Source organism: Desmodus rotundus, chromosome 4 (genome assembly GCF_022682495.2).
Source record: "Desmodus rotundus isolate HL8 chromosome 4, HLdesRot8A.1, whole genome shotgun sequence".
Taxonomy (NCBI): Eukaryota; Metazoa; Chordata; class Mammalia; order Chiroptera; family Phyllostomidae; genus Desmodus; species Desmodus rotundus.
Window position 1 is genome coordinate 10,496,538 of NC_071390.1, and position 22,569 is coordinate 10,519,106.

General features: G+C 38.3%; 1 protein-coding gene across 1 annotated transcript in view; it reads right to left on the reverse strand.

The window, feature by feature from the left end:
- CCDC172 (coiled-coil domain containing 172) overlaps positions 1-19,828 on the reverse strand; it is a 37,627-nt gene extending 17,799 nt beyond the window's left edge. The window contains exons 1-4 of the mRNA XM_024555349.2: positions 19,681-19,828; positions 19,383-19,468; positions 3,586-3,702; positions 2,279-2,444 (exon numbers count right to left, since the gene is read on the reverse strand). Of these exons, the coding sequence (XP_024411117.2) occupies positions 2,279-2,444; positions 3,586-3,702; positions 19,383-19,468; positions 19,681-19,759 (448 nt within the window). The 5' untranslated portion in view covers positions 19,760-19,828. The remainder of the gene's footprint in view (positions 1-2,278; positions 2,445-3,585; positions 3,703-19,382; positions 19,469-19,680) is intronic.
- Positions 19,829-22,569: the final 2,741 nt, after the last annotated feature.

Here is a 22,569-nt window from a genome sequence, read left to right on the forward strand (position 1 = left end):
CAGAAAGGAAAAGATTCATTAACATGACTGCAAGAAGTTAAAATTTCTATCTGGCATTCACACACACATATACACACACTCTAAGTACAATCAAAATGTAAACAACAGACTAGGAAACAATTTACAACACATGACACAAGGCTAACTTCCTCAACGGACACAATGTCCATACAGACCAGCAAAAACACAGATAAATAAAAAATGCGCAAAGGATGTGAACAGGTTGTTCATAGAAAAAGAAATAAATGTGGTCAATAAATTCAGAGAAATACGTCCGTTGTACAAAATCAAGAAATGCTAATTAAACCAACAATGAAAATAACACCTCTACTAGTTGTCAGATTGGCAAAGATTTTGATGGGAATTGCATTGAATCTGTAGGTCATTTTGAGTAGTAATGTCATTGTAAAAATATTAAGTTTTCCAATCCATGAACGTGGAACTTCCTTCCATTTATTTAAGTTTCTAATTTCTCTGAGCAACATTTTATAGCTTTCAATGTATAAATCTTTCACCTCCTTAGTTAAATTTATTCCTAAGTATTTTATTATTTTTGCTGCTGTTATAAATGCAATTTTAAAATTTCCCTCTTGAATTGCTCATTGCTAGTACATAGAAATGCAACTGATTTTGGGGCGTTGATTTTTTATACTGAAAAGTTGCTGTATGGTTGACCTTTGAAGAAGGCGAGGGTTAGGGCTCCAATCCCCACAAAGTCTAAAATCCACATATAACTTAAGTAAGCTCTACAAATGTGTGACTTCTCAACCACAGACTGAAAACAGTTTTCAATCCCTGGATGGTTGAATCCACAGATGTGAAACCCAGGAATACGAAGGCTGACTGTAAATTTCTTTTTTAAACTCATGTACAAGTGGACCCGCACAATTCAAACCCATGTTGTTCAAGGGTCAACTGTATTTATTTATCATCTCTAGCATTTTTTTTTTGGTGTGGAATCTTTAGGTGTTCTACGTATAAGATCATGTCATTTGGGAGCAGAGGTAATTTCACTTCTTCTTTTCCAACTTGCATGCCTTTTATTTCTTTTGCTTATCTAACTGATTTGGCTAGAACTGATTTGTTGAACAGAAGTGGTGATATTCAATGACTTCTTAAAGAAAATCAGTTTCAGAGTATTTCCTAAGGTTAATACCTATTTATCTTTGTTTTACACTAATGGCTATTAAATAGCAGTGCACATCAATATCACCTAAGGGACTTAACAAAAAATTATGTTCCCTATCCTCACCCACAGAGATTCTGATTCAATAGTTCTGGGATGAGAGTCAAGCATGTAATATTTTTTTAAGCTTTCCAGATGTGCACCTGTGGTTAAGAACCTCTGTCCAACCTGACTTCTTCCATCTATAACATAAAACTAATTTGAAAGTATAATCCCCATATTTCTGCAGTGAACCAGAACCTAATGACCACAACCTTGTTAAGGTCATTATTGTAATCCCCGATCTTTACAGATGAAGAAACTGAGACAAAAAAAAAAAGTTAAGCATCTTGCCCCAAATCACACAGCAATGAAGTGGAGAAATTAAGATTTAAATTGAATCAGCATGACTGTAGCATTTACACCCTTCGGGAGGGTGGTTTTATACGGCATACACCTATAAATGTTACCTGTAACAGCGAAAATTGTTGCATGCAAAGCACAACAATAAAACATTCATAATGACAGCTCTACGTCAACAGAAGGGTAAATGTGTTACTATTCTTCACTTACTAAAGGCATCGAAGTAACAGCACATTTTAGAAAGGCTTCCATGAAAAACGCATCATCCATTTAATATCATTTATGGTTTCATTCTCTACTTCCCCAACTCCCCACTCTGTGATAATGCTCATGACAGTTCCTAATTGTCAAGTTAATCTCCTATTTTGATTCACACCATTTGTGGACTTTTTATTTTTTTGCTTTTAGTTTCTAAAATATTCCTTTCTGCTGGTTCTCCTCTTACCCTCTTTGATGACTCTCTTTTCTTCCTTTCCTTAAACACTATGCTTTCCTAGTTTCTATCTTTGGTACTTGCTACCCCTCCATGTTCCCTCCGCATGTTTGTTCTGAATGACGTCTTCCTTGGATTCAGTCCCAAACCTAGTAACTCCAGCTCGGCTCTCTCTTACCCACCTCACAACCACATGTCCACCTGCCGCCTGGGCATCTCCACCCATCTGTGTCATAGACATCTCGAACTAAAAATATCTGCAGCCAAACTCAATTTCATTACCGCTGGATAAATGAGGGAATATTATGCATTCATACCCCTTTTCAAAATGGTTGCCTGGTTTTCTAAGTCAGATATTTCAACCTTGACATTTTCTTTCATCAAAAGCTCTCTTTTCTTTGTTATTTCATATTCATTATTGAAGTCTGTAATTTCCTTAATAAATTTTTCCTCTTCTTCCATCAGTTTTTCCTTAGTAGCCTCCTGAAAGGAAAAATAAAAACAGAAGATCAAATACAGGTATTAACTGCAATAATATTTTTCTTTCACAATTTAAAATGCAGTGATTTGAAATTATTAACAATGAAATATAGTATCACACTTCCTGGTATTGTCACAAAAATGTTCAGTCAGTTGGGTGTCATCCCACAAAGTGAAGAGTCCCCTGTTCAGTTGCTGGCCAGAGCACATGCCTGGGTTGCGGGTTCGGACCCCGGTCAGTGAGCGTGCAGGAGGCGACTGACCGATGCTTCTCTCTCACCTTGATCTTTCTCTTCCTCTCCTTCTCCCTCCCTTCCCCTCTTAAGTCTTTTTTAAAAAGGACAGAAATAAGGAAATTATGGGAAACTTTTTAAATGTAAACAATGAATGTAAAATTATGCGTTAATTTCAAATCCACTTTTAAATAATACTTTACATTTTTATGAAATATCAACATGTGGTAGAAATAAGAATTTCCCAAAACTTTGGACAATGCTAGAACCTAAACTTTGACGATGCTACAAACTAAACTTTACTACATTTTTCTATTATTTCTAAGACACGTCAACTAATTATGAGCTACATTTGGAAGCTGGCCATGTCATTCATCAACCACTGGTGGTTGATTCTGTTGACTTTAGGTATATATTTTTTAAATATTTTGAAATATTTTAAAATACTTAAATGTATTTTCTTTGAAATGTCAATTAATTACAAGTCATGTTCCTAGTCTGGCCCTCTCATTTAAAACTACTGTGTCTATTGGCTCTGATTTTGTAACAAAAAGATAAACCAAACCTGTCTTTTCAGCCGCACCCACAAATATGTCTATAGTGTGAACCTCTCTGCTTTTCAAAAGCATCAAAACCCAGGTCTAGAGGCCTGAGCAATTCAAATCAGTTTCGCTGTTTCTTTTACGCTTATCACAATTAATCTTCATATTGCATCCCTGCCAATAAAATTCTTTCAAACTCTATTACTCTACCGACTGTTTTTAAATAGCACTTAATACGTTTTTGTATCTGAACAGGACCGTCTGCCAATGTGCATATGGACAATTTGCTCAATGTACACCTGCATGTATGCAAATGCTTCTTCAGACAGGGTTAGTGAAGGGGGTTTTTCTACGAGGCGGGAGACTCACAAAGGTTTGGAGAAGCACGTTCCTCCGATGTGTAATTTCAGTGCGCTGTCTCTCTAAAGCATTTTCACGAGTTCTCAAAAGCTGGAGGAGGAAGGATTTTTCAGAAAACTGCTGAACCTTAAAATGAAAAAAACAAAACAAATCAGAATGAATCAATTAGACATTTTACAGTACTTTAGTTCACAGAACAGATCCGTATAGTATAAAATATGTTCTGTATTTTCTTCAAAATGCAAAATATAATTCAAACACCTTACTTTATATTACTATCTTATATTTTATAAGTGGTTTAAAATTACAATTTTTGTAATCTCTTCCCCCGGTAAGACTATAAGCTCCTCAAGGACAGAGAATTTGCTTTCTTTTTCCTTTCCCATATCTAACACATTTCTTTGCTTAGGTACTAAAAGTTTTTGACTACACACAAGGAAATCTGCTTCAGGAAAGCTTGTTTTAAAGAACAAGTTTTTATTCTTATCACTTATAAGGAAGATATAGATGAATAAATCATGTATACATTATGACTAATAAAATAATGAGATAAAAATCTACTAACCATAAGCCCAACCAAATCCCATGACTATAGTTACATTAAATAAAACACGAATCTGCTAAAATCCTCAAGTGGGTTTTAAGAACATACCGTTTTATTTTAGCACCTCATCTGGTTCTAACTAGCAAAAGATATAGTAAACATTAATACTAGACATGTAACTGTTACTTTGTTTGGGCCATAAAAAGTAGCATCTCTTGAGACCATGAATTGAAATGAAAGCCAGAGCACGTTGACATAGACTCTGTAATGTACAAAAGCTAAAAATAATGCTGGACTGCAAATACCCTCTCTGCTATGTTCAGTACGGGTCCTCTTAAGAAAGCATCACTCCTAGTTTGGGGCTGTTCCTATCTCCACAGAGAAAACAAAAACGAAATAAATTCAACTTAAATTGCAGAAAACAAGATTTATGTTAGCTATAAGAACTTCCTCAAGGTGATGGACAGGCTGTGAAATCTCTATCCCAGAAGATATTGAATAGTAAAGAGCTTAGAAATAGTCTAGTCCAGAGGCAATGGGTTTGGCCTGAAAGACATTTTGAAATGATATGGCTCAAAAGTCCTATAAATATTGGCATTTTAAAAAGCAGCCTAAATAAGACAGGAAGCATGATCTTGCATTTACATACTGCCAGAGCACATCTGCCCACAGCCTCAGTGCGTGGTGCTGTTCCCAACTCCATCTCAAGAAAGATGTCAGCCGAGGAAGATTAGAGAGGTAAAATTTACAAGACCGAAGAAAATCAGAAAATACTTCTAATGTTTTGGGTTTCTTCAGCTGAATTACCAGGTGTGGAATTGCTGGGTCATAAGGCAGACCCATTTTTAATTTTCTGAGATATCTCCATACGGCTTTCCACAGTGGCTGCACCAAGCTGCAGTCCCACCAACAGTGCAAAAAGCTTCCCCTTTCTCCCCGTCCTCGCCAGCACTTGCTGTTTGTTGACTTATTGATGATGACCATTCTGACACATGTGAAGTGGTACATTGTGGTTTTAATTTCCATTTCTCTGATGACTAGTGACATTGAGCACCTTTCCGTACGTCTATTGGCCCTCTATGTCCTCTTTAGAGAAGTGTCTACTCAGGTCCTTTACCCGTTTTTTAATAGGACTGTTCTTTTTTTTAGTGTTGAGTTTTATAAGTTCTTTATAAATTTTGGATATTAACCCCGTATCAGATGTATTAGTGAATATGTTCTCCCATTCTGTGGGCTGTGTTTTTATTTTGTTGATGGTTTTCTTTGCTGTGCAAAACCTTTTTTAGTTTCATGTAGTCCTGGTTGTTTATTTTTCCTTTGGTCTCCCTGCCTTCTTCTCTAAATAAATAAATAAATAAATAAATAAAATGCTTTAAAAAGAACTAAATAGCTTTTCATGGCTATCTATTTGCAGAATGCATTTCTCATTGTTCCTTTTGTTCTTTCTGTTATCACAACTAATTTCTTAAATTATTTTTCACATTCTTGTGTTTGAAAACCAGACTTACTGATATGAAAAATTTAGGTAAATATTCATGAACGCATTGATAGGATCACAAGATGAGGTCATTTCACAGAATAAGTTATTGTTACAAAACTCTCTTACCTCTCTTGTTGCAAAAGTGATGGGTAGGAATCAGAATTGGGAAGACAGCAAAAAAGATGTAAAATCACGACTTAAATATTTTTGAAATTACTTACTTTATTTCCTAAGCTATGCAGGGATCTCAAGGGGCCACAAACAATAAAAAGAAAAAGATGGACGGTTCCTAGTAGCGCTAATATAAATTTCTCTCTCTCTTTTCTATGAGTACAAATTGAAGAAAAATATTTGCATGCAGCCTTAACATTACATTATAGAGACAAATAGCCAAGCTTTGTCAGAAAATACTGCTGTTACAGAAAATGTTCATTTATAGCAATGCCAACACTCTGGTTAATTCTGCTTCTCTCAGCAATAAAGTGTTTTTTTTCACCTTTCCCTATTTTACTCCTCTTGGGATATCTGATTTTTCAGCAGAGCTTACAGTCTTCCCACTGAGCTGTCTTATCTGGCCGACCAGATCAATTCCAGCACAGCCAGGATCTGGGCTCACCTCGCTTTTCTTGCTGCCTGGGTGCCTTTCGGTATTTTTCTGCAAGAAGAACTTGCAAACTGAAAATGACGGAGGATTTTAAATGAATGCTTGGGTCCCAGTCAGCAAAGCACAAAGCTACACTTTGCTGCGGTTGCTGTGGTTTAAAACAACCTGAGCCTTCAGAAACCAACATTTTGCCAGTTAAAAGCTCCACCCAATAGTATAGCAGGCAACTTTACATACGAAAACATAAAGAGAGTTATGCAAAAGATTTCACATCTGTAAGATCACAGCAATTGGGGAAAGAATGTGTTGTTATGGCCATGATAAAAGACATTTTAAACACGAAAGCACACCAATGAATACTGTATCAATAGCAGATAGTAAGGTTTTTTAAAAAATTATACTTTTTATAAATACATTTCTTCACAACAGATGCAGTGCCGAAGGATAACTCACTATGACACAGTAATGCTAATGCAGTACGGAAAGTTCAGTATCATTAGCAAAGGGGAGACCTTACTCCTTACTGCCTGTCTAATCTCATCTTCCCCCCATGTCCTCAATCTCTCGTCTCCAGCACTCCAGGAGCACTCCCCACTAAGGCCGTTGCACTGGCTGTCCTCTGCCTGGAAACCTCTTTCCCCAGACTCGTCCTGGCTCCTCCTTCCACCTCAGCCCAGTCTTCGCCCATCTTTCACCTTTTCATAGAGGATTATCAGGATGCCTGGTAAGACCACTGTTATTATTTAAGTTTGTTCTGGAAGTTCGTGTTAATGCAATCTGGTGTGAAAACAGAATAAGACATGTAATTATCCAAAGAGCTGACATACGATTCTCTCCCATTTGTTTGGGCAAATGTCATTACTATATATGTACACCTAGTAAATCTAAGAAAATCTACCAAGAAACTGTAAAAATAAGAAATAGAGTTCAGTAAAGAGACTAATAATAAAATAAATATCCCAAACTCTATCTTTTCTAGTTACCAACCAGAAGTAGAAAAAAAGCATTAAAAGATCCCATTTACCACAGCAAAAACAAAATAAATGAAACACAAAAACTTAACAAGAATAGAGGTAAAGAAGTAGCTAATGACAAAGAGAAAAAGACCATTTAGAGTAACAATCGAATCTACTGTCCTACTGTGGTGGTCACATATCGCCCATCCCTTCCTCTGTTCTGTGTTCTCAGGGCTATGAATAATTTTTTATTGTTGTTCAAGTACAGTTGTCTCTGAAAGTCATGGCTATGAATATTAAACCAAACGAAGACAATAAAAATTCACTCCCATCTTTTGACGTGCAAATTTTCTCTCTCATATAACTGCACATTGCTTATCATTAAAGGAGAAAATGAACTATATTTAAAGCCACGTAACTCGTCTGAATCAAAGTAGCTGAGGTAGGCAGCCTTTCAACTTATCTTGAAATATTAATTCAGGCAATAGCAATTCATAAGACCACACAGGAACCAAAAGCTGTATGAGAACTTCTTTCCAGCAGCATTAAGATTACAGGCACAACTGGAAGCACCCAGTTCACCCTTGAACTCTCTCATTCACCTTTTCTGAGTCTCCCTGGCAGTCCAAAGTCCACCGCCAACCTCAATCTGCGCTCCTCAAAACGACCCTCATTCTCCAAAACCATTCTTCCCTTTTCCTCAAATAAAACGCCCGCTCCCAGAGAACTGCTGACTGAGGAAAGAGCAGTAAAGTGGGGCCATTATTCTGTAATGACACTTCTTAAGCTGAAAGACTCTTACTAGGGAAATACTTTGAAATGAGGTGACTTCTGTGTTAATTGACAGTTTAGGAGGCGGTACCTAACTTCACCTATAACTACATCTTCTTATTCTGTCAGGATATAAAACAATGGAATGCTTACAGTAGTGATTTTTCATGTACTGCTTTTAATTGAAAAGCTATAAAACGTCACAGATTCCATTAAAATATGCACTTCCTCTTCATAACAAGAAAATGTGGCACATGAGCAAGAAAAGATCATGCCTCAGTCGAGCATGCTGTAAGAACCCCAGAGGCTGGGTCGGGGACATGCATGTCAACTTGTCAGCCAGCAGCTTTGGCTTTAAGAAGACATTACATATTTCAAGAAGTCAAGAAAACAAGAATAGGACAAAGAACAGTTTATATGTATTGTATCTGTAGCAAAACTGTAAATCTGAACAGCTTTCACAAATGACAACATAAACCCTGTCAAAAAAGACTAACAGAGAAGAAAAAGAGAAATACCTGAAAGCTATGTCCACTAAAAAACAAGAGGAAGGAAGGACATAAAAAAGAGCGATAAAAGTACACCAGCTGAGATAAAAAGGAAAACAGGTATTTAAGAAATGTAAAAAAGTAATATGGCAACAGAGAATTCAGATTTGTAGAGTACTAAATAACAGAACTAACTGCAATGGATGGAATCAGTGATGTAAAACCGAACAAGTTGCTCGAGACTGCTGAGAACTAGCACATGACAGAAGATGTGGATGCAGAAAAAAAAGACTAGAGATCTAAGCTCTAAGAAATAGGGTACTTGAAAAAGAAACCAGCATATAATAGTTGAGGTTAACAGGGAAGGCTCACCCTCATTCAGGACAGAATTGATATATACATTTATGCACAAATTTTGAACTACAAGGATAAAAAACAGTTTCTACAAGCAACCCGGGAAGAAAAATGAAACAAAACAGGATACCTAAAACAAGTTTTCAACACCAGGTATTAATAAATTTTAGAAGACAACAGAGCTAATAGTACTATATATATAAAATTTTCTAAAAATAGGTTTGAATAAAGAATTCTTTATACAGATAACTTTCACTCAAGTATGAAAATAGAAATATCAGATGTTAATGGCTTATGAAATCCAGCATGTACATATTTTTATCCATCATGTATACATTTTTCCTGAAAAATTACTGAACAACTGCATAGACTTACCAAAAGATAAATAAAAAATCAAGAATGAGGAAGTTGAAGCAAAAAGAAATTTTATAGTGAACAATTTTGGTTAATATAGCAGTCTTAGCAAATGTGTACAAGACCACTTTCTACTCAAACACAGAGAAATGCTGGATGAACTATAACTAATTTAAAGCATATCATTTATATAGCTAATGTGAAAACAAGAGAGAGAAGTCGTCGTGCCAGAAATCATCATGCCAGAATTCAAGTCCAAGGGGTATCTTTGAGGTTGGATACAGATATCATAGGGTAGGGCTTTAAATACCCACAAAAAAACTAAAAGTCAAGGCCAAAGGGAGCTGGAACAGGGTTCATTGGATAGGTAGGAGTCCAGCAGTGTCTATACCAGCTAAGCAAGTGCTGAATGACAGAACTCCCTTTGTTGACTTAGAAATGCAGCATGTTAGTGATCTGTCTCCACCGAGCCATGAGTGAAAGAGGAGTCAGACCCAAAACTTAACCCCAAGCTCGAACTGCTCAAGGATGTGAGAACCAAATACCTCTTAGCTACGCAGTGCAGAAGTCCTGAGCTGAGAATTAACATAAAAACTGTTATGGACAAGCGCTGGGCAAGTGACATCTGCCAGGCCCTAGCAGCAGGGGTGAAAATGGTCCTTAGGGACATCTTTTTTATCAAGGGATATGCAAGACTCCCAAGGAAGAAAAGCCCTACTAAGGATAAGTCCACAAAAGAAAATTTTAAAGCTCATAAGAAAATGCACCACCATGTAAAAACATTATCAGGTAAAGCAAGCAGAATTTACAGAAGAGGAAAACACAGAATTCTGTAAGAAAAAGTTTAAATTAGTTATTCGCTCAGTAGTGCTTATTTAACACCTACCAGCAATAATAGCGAACAAAATAGATAAATTTGTATTACTTGTGGAGTTTACTTTCCACTGGGGGAGACAAATAATAAACAGATCAATATAAAATACATCAAGAAACATTAAACACTACAAAGAAAAACAGAATAAAGAAAAGAGATAGAAAGAGATGGGATAAGGTGATGTTATTTTATATTTGGAGGTCAGGGAGACTTCCACAGCATTCTCAAACATTTTGGTCTTTCAAATTTTATAGCCTTAAAAAATTATTGACTTGTTTGATTTTTCTGTTAGTTATATCTATGAATATTTTCTGTACCAAAAATTAAAACTGAGAATTTAAAAAAGCATTTAATTCATTTAAGATAATAAATACATTTCATGTTAAAATATGAAAAATTCTATTTTCCAAAACAAAGAAAGTAAGATGAGTTGCATTTACATTTTTTGCACATCTCTTTAATGTCTGGTTTAACAGAAGATATCATACGTGCTTCTTTATTCAGTATTTTGTAATATGTTTTTTGGTTAACATATATGAAGAAAGCCTGGCTTCTTACAGATGTGTAGTTGGAAATGGGAAGGGCATTTTAACACCCGTTTTAAAGGATTGTGTATATTCTTCCCAACAAGTAGTAGTTCCTTAAAGGTTAGTTGCAATGTGGAATCTGAAGCCATTTCAATGAACTTTTCATCCTCTGTTACAATAAAATCCATTGGTACAATAAATTCTTGTACTCTGAATGGATCTTTTATCCCTGAACAGTTTTGTAACATTATGTACTAGTCATTTGGAAAATATTGCATCATTGAATTATTCAGATCCTCCAAATGTTGATATGTTGCATAATATAATAATAAAAATAACATTCATTAATATCACAAAAAAACTCATAATATCCTTAAGTATTGGAAAACTGTCAAGGTTACAGTGACAGACCTGAGTCTCCCAAAATTTGAATTTTTGTTCAAGTTGAATATTATCGTTGCTAAAATAACAAGGCAATCAGTTGTTTGCCTTGCAATGTCTGGGTCATTTGGCTTTTTTTAAGAAAATTTTACCACCCTGGCTGGTGTGGCTCAGTGGATTGAGTGCAGGCCTGACAACCAAAGGGTCACCAGTTCAATTCCCAGTCAGGGCGCATGCCTGGCATACAGGCCAGGTCCCCAGTAGGGGGTGTGCAAGAGGCAACCACACATTGATGTTTCTCTCCCTCTCTTTCTCCCTCCCTTCCCCTCTCTAAAAGTAAATAAATAAAATCTTCTTTAAAAGGTAAAAGAAGAAAAGAAAATTTTAGCAAATATTCAAGCTCACATAACTACAGTTTGACTAACAATTACTCAAGTAAAAACGGCGTTCCAGAATAAGAACCGCTAGTTCATACTGCAACTCAAACAGTCACACGAGCATTCTCCTGGGAGACAACCACTGTGCTTTGGGAGTACAGAAGTACTTCATGTGAACACCCATTTCATCGCACACAGTATTAAAAGCATATACACACATACAGCTTCACAATAACTTTTTTACACTTTAATCAAAGGCATAGTGAAACTGGTAGGTTTGGGTTTTTTTCTGTGAGTGCAGAGCAGTGAAAAACACAATGACTGTTAGTGCAGTTTGGGGCCACTGCCTTGATCTGTGATAAGGTACCAACAACTTTACTCACCATTGCCTGGTATCATCAGTGTGCATGTTAGCATAGTGAAAATCGTAAATAGTACCTTCCTATTATTAAGAAAGTAATCTGACCTCCTGAAAGTGCCTTGGAGACACCTATGGATCCACAGATCCCTCTCTGAGAACCAACCATCCCCATGTTAGACCTGAAAGTCTCACATTCCACTGGAATAGCTGGCCACCCTACTAGGAGGGACCCAAAAGAAGTGAGTTTGCAGGAAACATGAATAGTTCAGAAAAGCAGCATTTCAGCCAGAGGAGTACAACAGCCCTGAGGTCAGAGAATGGTTGATTTACACAAGAACAAAAGAACCCCTTCCAAAGGCACACGCCCCTAGCCAGGCAGTCTATTCCCAGGCAGGGAAACCACCAGGAAACCTACACTCAAAGGGCATCTGGTGGCCTCCCTGTCGACTTCCACGTTTTAGATAATTATTCATGATGAACGTGATGAAGCTTCTTTATACAATTACATAGAAAAAATTAAAATTACAAACTTTTGAAAAGTGAGAACAAGAATTTTGAGTTTATAGTTAGGTTGATAGTAAAGTCGCTTGATATCAACCCTCTAATTAAGCCACAAATTTGTTATGTAATTTGTAAATTATTCACAGTGTGATTAAGAAGTTGCTTAATGAATGTTTGTTGAATGAATAATTATCCAATGTGTGATTGGAGATATTTAGGAGAAGTGAGGACACAGTTAATTGACTTTCCAAGAAATCACCGTCAAAAGGTGAACTTTTTACAAGGCATTATTTTGTGCCACATAGTTTTACAAGGCTAGAAAATGGAATTTTAACCTTGTGCTCGCTGGATACAGCACCACAAACATACTGTTCTTTAATTACACGACCATTCTCTCAGTTCCTGGAAAAGAGGCATTTTTTTTCTCTTCAAAACATCTCTCACATTTCAGGCTAAACAATTTATTTAGAGAAGCTCTTTAAAAAAAAAATAAAAAGAAACAGAGGCACACTGGTAGATTTTACAATTCCAAACAGTGCAGCAGCTTTTCCCTTTTATGGGTCCGCGGCAGGCGGTATGCAAGTCCTGTGATTTGTAAGCGCTCGCAAACACAAAGGCTACCTGGCATACTGTAACAGAGTTTGCGCTAAACTGTTATTACCACGAAACAGTCTTCAGATTTTCTTAAGATTCTGAAAACAAAGTTGAGAAAAGGGGTCTAATAAATACTATGTGTAGTATTCGTCACTTCATTTAGAAATATGATTTCAGTTCAATTGATATGAAGAGAGATTGCTGCTTCTCAGAGACCAGCCCTCCCTCCCCTCTTCAAAAGAACTGAAACCATCCAAGCACGTGACAATTGAGTAGCTCATGTCAAGAATAGATGTGTCAAATGACCAATATGCACCTGAAAATATGTTTGACGTTAATGTCATTAGGGAACTGAATGTCATCAGAAATTCTACTCCTAGATGGGATGCCCAAGAGAATCAAATGTTGAGTTTCAGATACGTAAGTCGATATAGACCATATGTGGGAAAGTATTTTGAACAAGCCGTTTTGAACTGAACTTCCGTTACTTTCAACCAAGAACACCCTCAACTGTGCCAGCATAAGAAATGTCCAAACCTGTGGAGAATTTTTAAGTTTATTTCAGCCAAACTTATGACATGCCAGGAAGCAAGACCCAAATGCTCCTGAGAATGATGGTCTTCCAGTTTCTTTTCTACAGCTGGAATTAAGGAGGGAAAGTAAGGAAGATTACAGGACTGAGGAGAAAGGTAGGGGTTGGGTTACAGGATAGTTAACAAGATTATGTTTTCTTGAAGGGAGTTATGGTTCTGAGGGGTCTGAAATAAGGAACTTTTCAAAGGCGTGCTAACCCAGGTGAACAACAATGCACAGGGCTTGCTTTCCAGAGACATTAAAGGCTTCGGTGTGACAACCCACCCTGACCTGACCAGGCAGGAATTTGTTACTGGGTCACCCTGTGGGGTTACTTTTGGTTAGGTTTATACATTAAAGAGCCCAATTTTTGTCCACAACTGAGAGAGCCCCCTCTAAGGAAGGGGTAATACCTCTGGCTTGGCTCTTAAGTCCCTCAAGGGCAAAGGCCACACATCGATCATCCTAACCTGTCTGACTAATATGGGTCTTTCATGACGAGGAGCCCAAATAATCACAGGAACACTTTTCCAGACTCGTTATTACCCTGCCTGCATAACGTCACCCAACTGGTAAAGCAAATGATCAGAGAAATAAAAGCAAAGAGAGCAAAAAAATTCTTATTAATAATTGCATTAAGCACATGACACAAACTCATCAAATTTATTGAAAAAATAAAGCTAGGAGACTACTTGTAGTGAATCACACTTTTAGTTTCCTGTCACTGAGTCTCCAAGTCTTCCAATATCCTGTTTCTTTCTCCCTTCCTTTCACACTACACCACAGCGGTCAACAGTGAGGGCTCTCTAGTCAACCCGAGGGACTCAGATATTAGATCTATTACTTTCCACTTATGTGACCTCATGCAAATTATTTCATTTCTCTGAGTCTCAATTTTCTCAAATGAATAGGGGTAATAATATTGTACTACCAGCCTCATAGGGTTCTTGCGAGAACTGAGATACTTAGCGTAAGGCCTGAGATACTAGTAACTGTTTACTAAACATGACCTTTTTTAGTTTTTACAACAGAACAGGTATCCCTCTTTTTGTCTACGGTCAATTCTTATGCTCTAAATCCCACCCTCCTTCCACCTCCTCAGGGATCTTTCACTATTGATTGTATTTTCTTTCTCGTCTTTATTGTCAACCTCTCTCTATAGAAGCCTTTCCACTAATATGCACAAAAAGATGACCATGATGATGACGGTGGTGGCGGTGGTGGTGATGATGGTGGTGATACAGGAGATAATGAATTTGAAGCATAGGTGGAAGACTGGTCCTTTGTCAGAGGGAAGGGCACTTTTTCCCTAACAAGAAGGAAAGGGGAGAATACGGGTGTTTGCATAGGTTTAAAATGTGAAGGTTGGAAAATAAAAAAAAATTCCCTGTTGGGTAGTTTGTATTTTCTCTTTGAAATAGAAGGCAAATATATTGAGTGAAAGTTCAGTTCAGAAGAGAGCACAGAATGTGTGAGACGTGTGACGGTTTCTAACAGGCATCGCAGAAAGAGAACCGTAGTAGGATTTCCAGGCAGTGGGCAGGGCGCAGTGGGGCTGAGGCCGTCATCCACGAATGGACACTGGACCCTGTCTCTCTGGGAGTCACTCAGGTCCTGGCACAGCAGCAGGGAACCAGTTCACCTACAGTTGGAGTCTTGCAAGGGGGTGCAAACAAAGGAGAGAGGAGTCAGGAGAAAGAGTGCAATGATAAGCCATGGGCTCTAAGAATAAATAGAGAAGTGAATGCAAAGGCACGTACTAATGCAGAAAGAGCCAGAAACGGACCCAAGGTCCCGAGGAAACTGGAGCACAAATATAGTGGTAGAAAAGTGAAAGCCTCATTGATTTTGAAGGTGTTTTTAGGTGATGGCACGATTAGGTGATGGCAAAGTCCTGAGTACGATTATGGAAACAGGTGGCTGAGGCAGAAGGAAGAAAAGGTCACTATCAGGCCAGGGTGGTAAAGGAATAGTCAGCAGAGACAATGACGTCATCCAAGGTGATGGCAAGAGCTGAAATAGAACGGAAGTCTGGGAGTCAGGTACCAATTTCTATGGAACAAGGGACTACCCAGTGATTCAGTAAAAGGACAGAAAAGACTAGGGGGAAAGACAGTAGAGCCTAGGGAAAAGCCTAAGCTCCCATCAATGCGCAGAGAAGAGTCGCGCAAGTGTCACTGGGAAGTGAGACGCTGGGAAGACGACATCCACCATCCTCCAACTGTGAGGGTTGGAACCAAATCCTCCTCTGCAGAATGGCCTCCAGACTCAGCAATGTATCTACTGGCTGCAGAATTGTGCACAAGACCAAGGAGAAGGGTCAATATACCTAAAGTTCTGTATGAAGACTTTGAAAAGCAGCTGTATGTGTTCAGGATATGAGAGATTTGGATTAAAGGAATTTCAAAGGAAAAGCCATAGATATTACAGGCAACTAACCCCAAAGTGTCTTGGTTGCAATTAATAGAACTATAGACATGTATTGTGATAAGAATTCTTATTTTATTTTCTAAAATTAAGATTAAATAATCACATGTAATGCTATTTAAACAAATGTTAATTAGAAGGAACAAATAATGCCCTTCTCTTATCTGTTTTTAAGCAACTTTGAATCAATATTTAAGCAAGATACAAATTTTTATTTGATACAGCTTAAAGATTTAAAAATCTCAATTACGAAACTCCATCTCAATATTATAAATGATAATAATTTGTGCTCTGGTTTTTTCCCCAATTAGGCAATAGAGTGCGAGTGGATGCTATAGTGCCTGTGGTTCTGATAGGGACCCTAACTTTTATAGATTAAAAAAAAAAGGAGCGGGAACATTTTCAAGAAGGCAGTAAAAGAAATCACCTTAACTGACTTGTTTATGTCAATACAGTTTTACTTTAATAGTTCATGAAATTTTATTATTGTCATGATAGCTGTGCAATAAGTTAAGACTGGGAGAAGAAAAAATAGACAAAATTCCCTCAGACTTTCCCCCATTTACTTCCTCTTCAGGAAGCAAGGTACTATATTAGGTTTTATATGCATTTTTATAAAGATTAAGCACCCCGATTTTAACTCTAGGCAATTTTTTAAAACATAAACAACTTTTATAGGTGCTTAAAAGAAACTACAAATGTTCTTTGAGTCCTGAACGGTGATCTGCTGTCATGATGCTGCAAAACCTCTCCTTAACTCTCAGAAGCTTCGGCGTATTGTTAACCATCAATGCAAATCCAGGGCGAGTTCTTGTCTTTCTGTTTTCACATTACCAAACCCAACCAGGCATACTGTAGCTGTCCAATTCACAACACGCTCATACTATATAATTTGAGACTTTTGCAACCACATATTTTAAAGAAGCCATCGAGCCCTGAAAGGCAAATGCTATCATTCAAGTTCTAATTACATGCTATCTGAGTTTTACAGAACAGGAGAAAAGTGAATACTGTACTTCCTAAATACATTTTTTTTTTTTTTACCACAAACAACTTCTAAAATAGACCCACAAAATATTTTCTGAATGTTTCACTGTACAAATAACTCAAGCACTGGCCTATTCAAATTATGTTCTAGTTTCTCTTTATACCGCTTCTACTTGATAAATTGGTCAATAAATGCCAAGTCAAATATGCAAATAAATGTATTTTCATTGTTATTGGCAACCATATAATTAACTCTGAGAATAAAAGAAGGAGAAATCAATTTATGATTACTTCTTCAGTTCCTCCTATTAATCATTTACATTACAATTGTGGTTCCACTTTTAAAACCTTTATATACACATACACACACACACCATTTTGACTACATTATAAATCACGTAATATTATATGGACTGTGACCTTCATGGTAATTTTATCAGTAAGATACAATTGTATTATTACCCACATATATGAGCTGATTAAAAAGCAATGCACATTTATCAGACTATATTAATTAGTAATTTCAGCAAATGTTTCTAAATAATGTTAGGGATTTAACCTCCAACCTCAAGTATAACCTCTCTAACCTCTCTCTAACCTCAAGTATAAATATTTGTGTCAACATTTTATATATATATCGACAAATTACATTTCTATTTTCCAGCAAAACCGGCTAACAAAGAAAATACTACAAAGAGTAAACCTAATTTTTTTCAAAGACATATTGAAAGAGTAAATCTTTTATTTTTTAACATTAGTTATCTGTCAGGTCAATATCTTCATGAATCCAGAAAAACTATATTTTGTACAAAAACTTACGTAAATGACCTTTTAAAAAATATTGCCTAAACTAGATGCAAAAGCTTCAGATACATTACTAAATGTAAAAAAAGAAGTTTAAGATGAGTTCAAAAACCTGTTTTAATAAAATATGCTGTCATACTTGCATTATGGTAGTTGTGTTTTTAAATTACATGATACAGACAAGTCATTTAACCTCTCCGTTCCCTCCCCCAGAGAGCGAGATTAAAGATGGTGCCCAAGCACAGGGGTCCGCCTGGATTAATGGAGGGATACAGGGTTAGCACGTGGAACAGTGCCCAGCCTGTAGGAAGTGCTCCGTCAGTGTTCGCTATGCATTACCTAATTGAACACGTTTTGCCTATTATTTCTAACAGCTTCTAGTGAGCGATCCTGAAAGTATCTTAATTCTTTTTAAAGAAAAAGCAAGCTACATCATGACATTCTTAATACTTTGCCCATCCCATCAGCTTTTAGCACTGTTGTTAGCAGCTAGTTTACCTGCTACTCACAAGCAAAACCTTAGGTTTCACTAAGTAATAGTTCCAAATTCGATTTTAAAACATAGCACCGCTCTCCCTACTATGTCATTATCGGTACTCATTATTTCACTTAAAACGCTAACATTTTATGTGCTAGGCATTGGATATAGGCTGTGGAAATCAAAAATGGGTGAGAAAAAAAATGCAGATACACTGCTCACAAAATAGTGAAGGACACAAACACAAGCATGTATATTGTTTGATTGGAAGGTGGTGCACTGAATGTTATAAAAATCTCTTCCAAGATGGCCAAGGGCGGGCTTCGCAGGTGCTGCTTGAGCAAGACTTGGAAGGAAGAGCAGAGGCTCTCCAGGTGGAGAAGGGACCTATGATTACTTTATTCAAAAAGACAACTGAAAATTCCTCACAGTGTAAAGTTAAAATCGACATAGTTTAAGAAAACAGGCTTCCTCACACCCATTTCCCACTGCACACTGCTTGCTTAGTATAGCTTTAGGAGCTGAATAAATATTTTTGCATGACTGCCTGCTCCTGCCCATAGCAAGGCCTTCGCTGGGATACACGTGGACGATGTTCTTAGCTCCCACCCTCCCCGAGCTCAGAGAGACTTCTGAAAACACTGTTATCACAAAGCTCCCCAGTCAGCGACCCGCGATGGTTTACCCCACCAGACATCATCAGCCCTCTGCCTTGGTAGACTTCTCTCCCAACATGCCTTAGGGGATGTCTCTCTTTCGTTCCTATCCTCCCCAGCCCCAAATGCTTTTCTCCTACTGCTCTGCCTCTACCCACCCTTCAAATTCCTCCTGCAGGAGGCCACCAGATTCCCTCACTTCTATTTAAAACAACAGAACTGAACAAATGCTGCAGAAAAGAAATGTTAGTGGAAAACACCTGCTTTTGGATGAAAGGCATGTCCAAAATGTGGGAGAGAACTGAAAAACAAAAGGCAGAGACTCATCTGAAAGTTACATTCAATAGTTACATCAACCTAGTCCACTTCCTGAATTATTTATGATTCAAAATGTATATATCGCACAAACCACTTATGGAACAATTATTTCTCCAATGACATTGTGCTCTTTTAAAACTTTAACCATCCCCCAGTAGGAACAATGAATCCTTTTTTTTACTTAAGCTGGTTTCTTTGGGGAAAATTCTTATTAGAGGGGAAGGTGTCACTGGATTCGGAACTTTAAATGTTCCCGGGGAACTTGGACCTAGCTAACCAGCCTACTAGCCTGCTTCCTACTTGAAGCACAACTAGTTAAACGGTAAAATACCTTCATAAAGTCAAGTTAAAAAACACGTTTTCAAGTGATAAATGAGCATGCTCTCCATGGCAATACCTTAGATTCCAACTTGATTTTCTCTTCATTCAGCTCCTCTGTTGCTTTCTTAATTTTTTCACGACATCTGTTTATTTCCGACCTGACTGGAAGACAAATTAAATCATTAAGCCCATCAATCTTTCTCAAGTCCCCATTTCTGTAGCGCGGGCTAAGGCACCTTACAGCTGTCTTCCCCTCGACGTGGAAAGCAGCCTCCGCTAAGGGCCCTGACCTTTGCTTGGGGACTTCCTTCTGCTCCAAGACCCCACCTGCAGAAGACAGAGGCCCCACGCAAAGGACCAAGTGCCCCACGGACCTTCTCGCATCAATCGGCGACTCTCTTCGGCCTGATGCTCGGAGAAGATGATGTGCTGAAACAAGGATTCTAAACTCATCTCGGCCCCGGCTCCTGGATCTTTTTTGTTCCCCCTTAAATAGTTTATAGCCGAGTCTGAGGATCCTGGAAAGCACAGTAAAGAAGAAGGATTATTCTAGGGCTGTTCCCATATCGGCCTCCAGCTCTGGGGCCCCTGCCCACAGCACCGACAGCGCCCACACAGGGCGGGGAGACACCGGAGGGTCCCGGGCTGCCCGGCCCACCTCGCAGCCCAGCCCTTGGGTCCCGGCCCAGTTGCAGAGCACAGACCCGGTTTCCCCGCCATCTGCCCTCGTTCCACGTGGGACAACATCCTCAAACGCCGCCTCTTCCCGGCTGAGCACAGCTCCGCCCGGACCAGGCCTGGGCCCCTTCCTGTGTTTTCTTTTCCGCTTGGGGGCAACAAACATGGAGGCCCCCAGCCCCGGCCGGTGTGGCCGGTCGGTCGGAGCCCGCACGGTAACTGAAAGGTCCCCGGTTCCCTTCCGGATCCCCGGTCAGGGCACACGCCTCTGTAGCCGGTTCGGTCCCCGGCAGGGGCGCAGGCTGGAGGAAACCGATCTTTGACGTTTCTCTCTCCCCATTTTTCTCGAACGAGAATAAAATAAACCTTAAAAAAGGGAGAGACCCCGGGCGAGCGGCTTCCCAGCCATCTGGGCAGCTGCCTTTCCTGGCCTCAGCCTTTACCTCTCAACCCCCTTTCTTTGGAGAGACAAGGTTCTCAACGTGCTCTGTCTTTCAGCAAAACGTGGATTTGCTAACAGTGCTATTATCTCCGGAGACCTTCCCCGAGGCCGTGACCTCCGCTCTGCCGGCCCGGCGGGACGGAGACTACGGCGGCCCCTTGGGCCCATTCTGCGTGCGGGTGTTTTGCTGTGACCCTGTGGCCGCCGAGGGTCTCAGGCCTTTACTTGGGGTTGGGACGATCTATCTCCAAGGCACAAACACCCAGTATGAAAAGTACAAAGTACCCGTGTTTCTAAATATAAACTTTTGCAAAGTCTTAGCCTTTGAATGTGGCAAAGACTGCTATAAATGAGCAATGTCTGACATTCTGCCTTAATCATTCCTTTGTAATCAGAGCATATCTTTTAGTGTCTGCTTTAAAATTACTCATCGCCTTTTGTAATCAAGCCGCAGTAATATTAACACTTCAATATCTGCGCAATATGTGTCAGAGACCAAAGTGGTTGCTAATTAAAGATTACACATGAAAGGCACCTTTGGGACTTTTGCATAAGAATTTTTAAATTAAAAAAGAAAATATTTTTAATTTTAGTAGGTCAAAACGTTAAGATTACAATAAACACGTGACTTTACTCCTGAATGTTAAATTGACATTGGCTAAACTTGAAAAAGTAATTTCTACTTAGAATGTATGTAGGATTAAGTAAAACAAGCTAAATGTAATTTCTGGCACATCATCTGTATAATAGACTTAATTAATATTTCATAATGCTATAGTATAATCGGTTATAACTTTTAACCTATTCCAAGTTTCCATCTTAATTTCCAAGCCATGAATACATAAAACTTAATTTTTAAACTTTGCTATGGAAGAGCACATACTGCAAAGTGTAATGAAGTAGAAAAGAATTGCCCACAAACATCATTTAGAAGCCAAGAGTAATAATATTTTGGTCATTGCCTTTCAGGTAATCCTTCTCACCTTGTATTTTTCATTTACAGACTTGAAAATATTGTGAGTGAGTAATAATAATTATTACTCTTTATTGAATAAATTTGCCAGGCACTATTCTGGACACTCTCTATCCTCTTGCAATCATTTTATTATTATTATTACTAATTATAACTTTCACGGTAGAGGTGAGGAAACTGAGGCACAGAACAAGTAAGTATCTTGCCAAATTTGCATATCTAGTACATGGCAGAGCGAGCTCTGAAACCAAGAAATCTGGGATCAGAGGTCATGAATTGAACTTTGGATTCTGCTCTTTTTTTCCTCTTCTACATCACAAGTATTTTAGCATTTCATTGAAAACTCTCCATAAATACATTTGTTTACAACTTTATAATCCTCTATCACATAGATCCGTGTATGAAATACTGAAATAAATTTGACCCTTTTATCCGCTCAAGGATGAAAAACAAAGCTGCAGTTGCGGTTTAAACCATTTTCTTTGAGCGCTCATTTAGAGGTTATGCCACGGCAGCCATCAAAGGATGGGGCTTCCCAAAGATAAATTATATTACTAATTAATATCACTCCTTTCAGATTTAGTTCCCATGGACTTGCACAGGGAGCATCCTCATAAAGAGGCTGGTTTGCAGAAGCATGCTGTTCTTTAACATTCTAATTTTATTAGTTACACTCAAACTCACATTCATTATTTAACATGCTCTTTCTGTACTGAACCTGGCAGCGTGAAAGCTGGCCAGCCTGAAAGGAGTCCAGTTCCCTCATTCACGCAGGTGTAAGGACGAGAGAGCTGCTGGAAATTCCGGGAAGAGGTTATTGGGAGAAATGGCTTCTTCACCTTCTGCAGTCTTCTTCAAATCCTGGAATATTTTGGTGCCTTGAAATCCTATATTTGAGTCTTTTTTGAGGAACCGCAATTATAGATATTAACAGGATGTTTTGCTTTATTTGTTAAAGCAAATTCCACAGTTTGCTTTTTGATTACACAACTCCACAATTCAAATTTTAAGAGTGTCTCATAACAATGAGTAAAAGTAACACAGTACAATATATAGGGGGGACAAAAGGTGACGGAGGGAGACTTGGGCTGCGGAACACATAGTACAGTGCACAGATGATGTGCTGTAGAACTGAGTGCCTGAAACCCGTACAATTTTTGTTAATCAGTG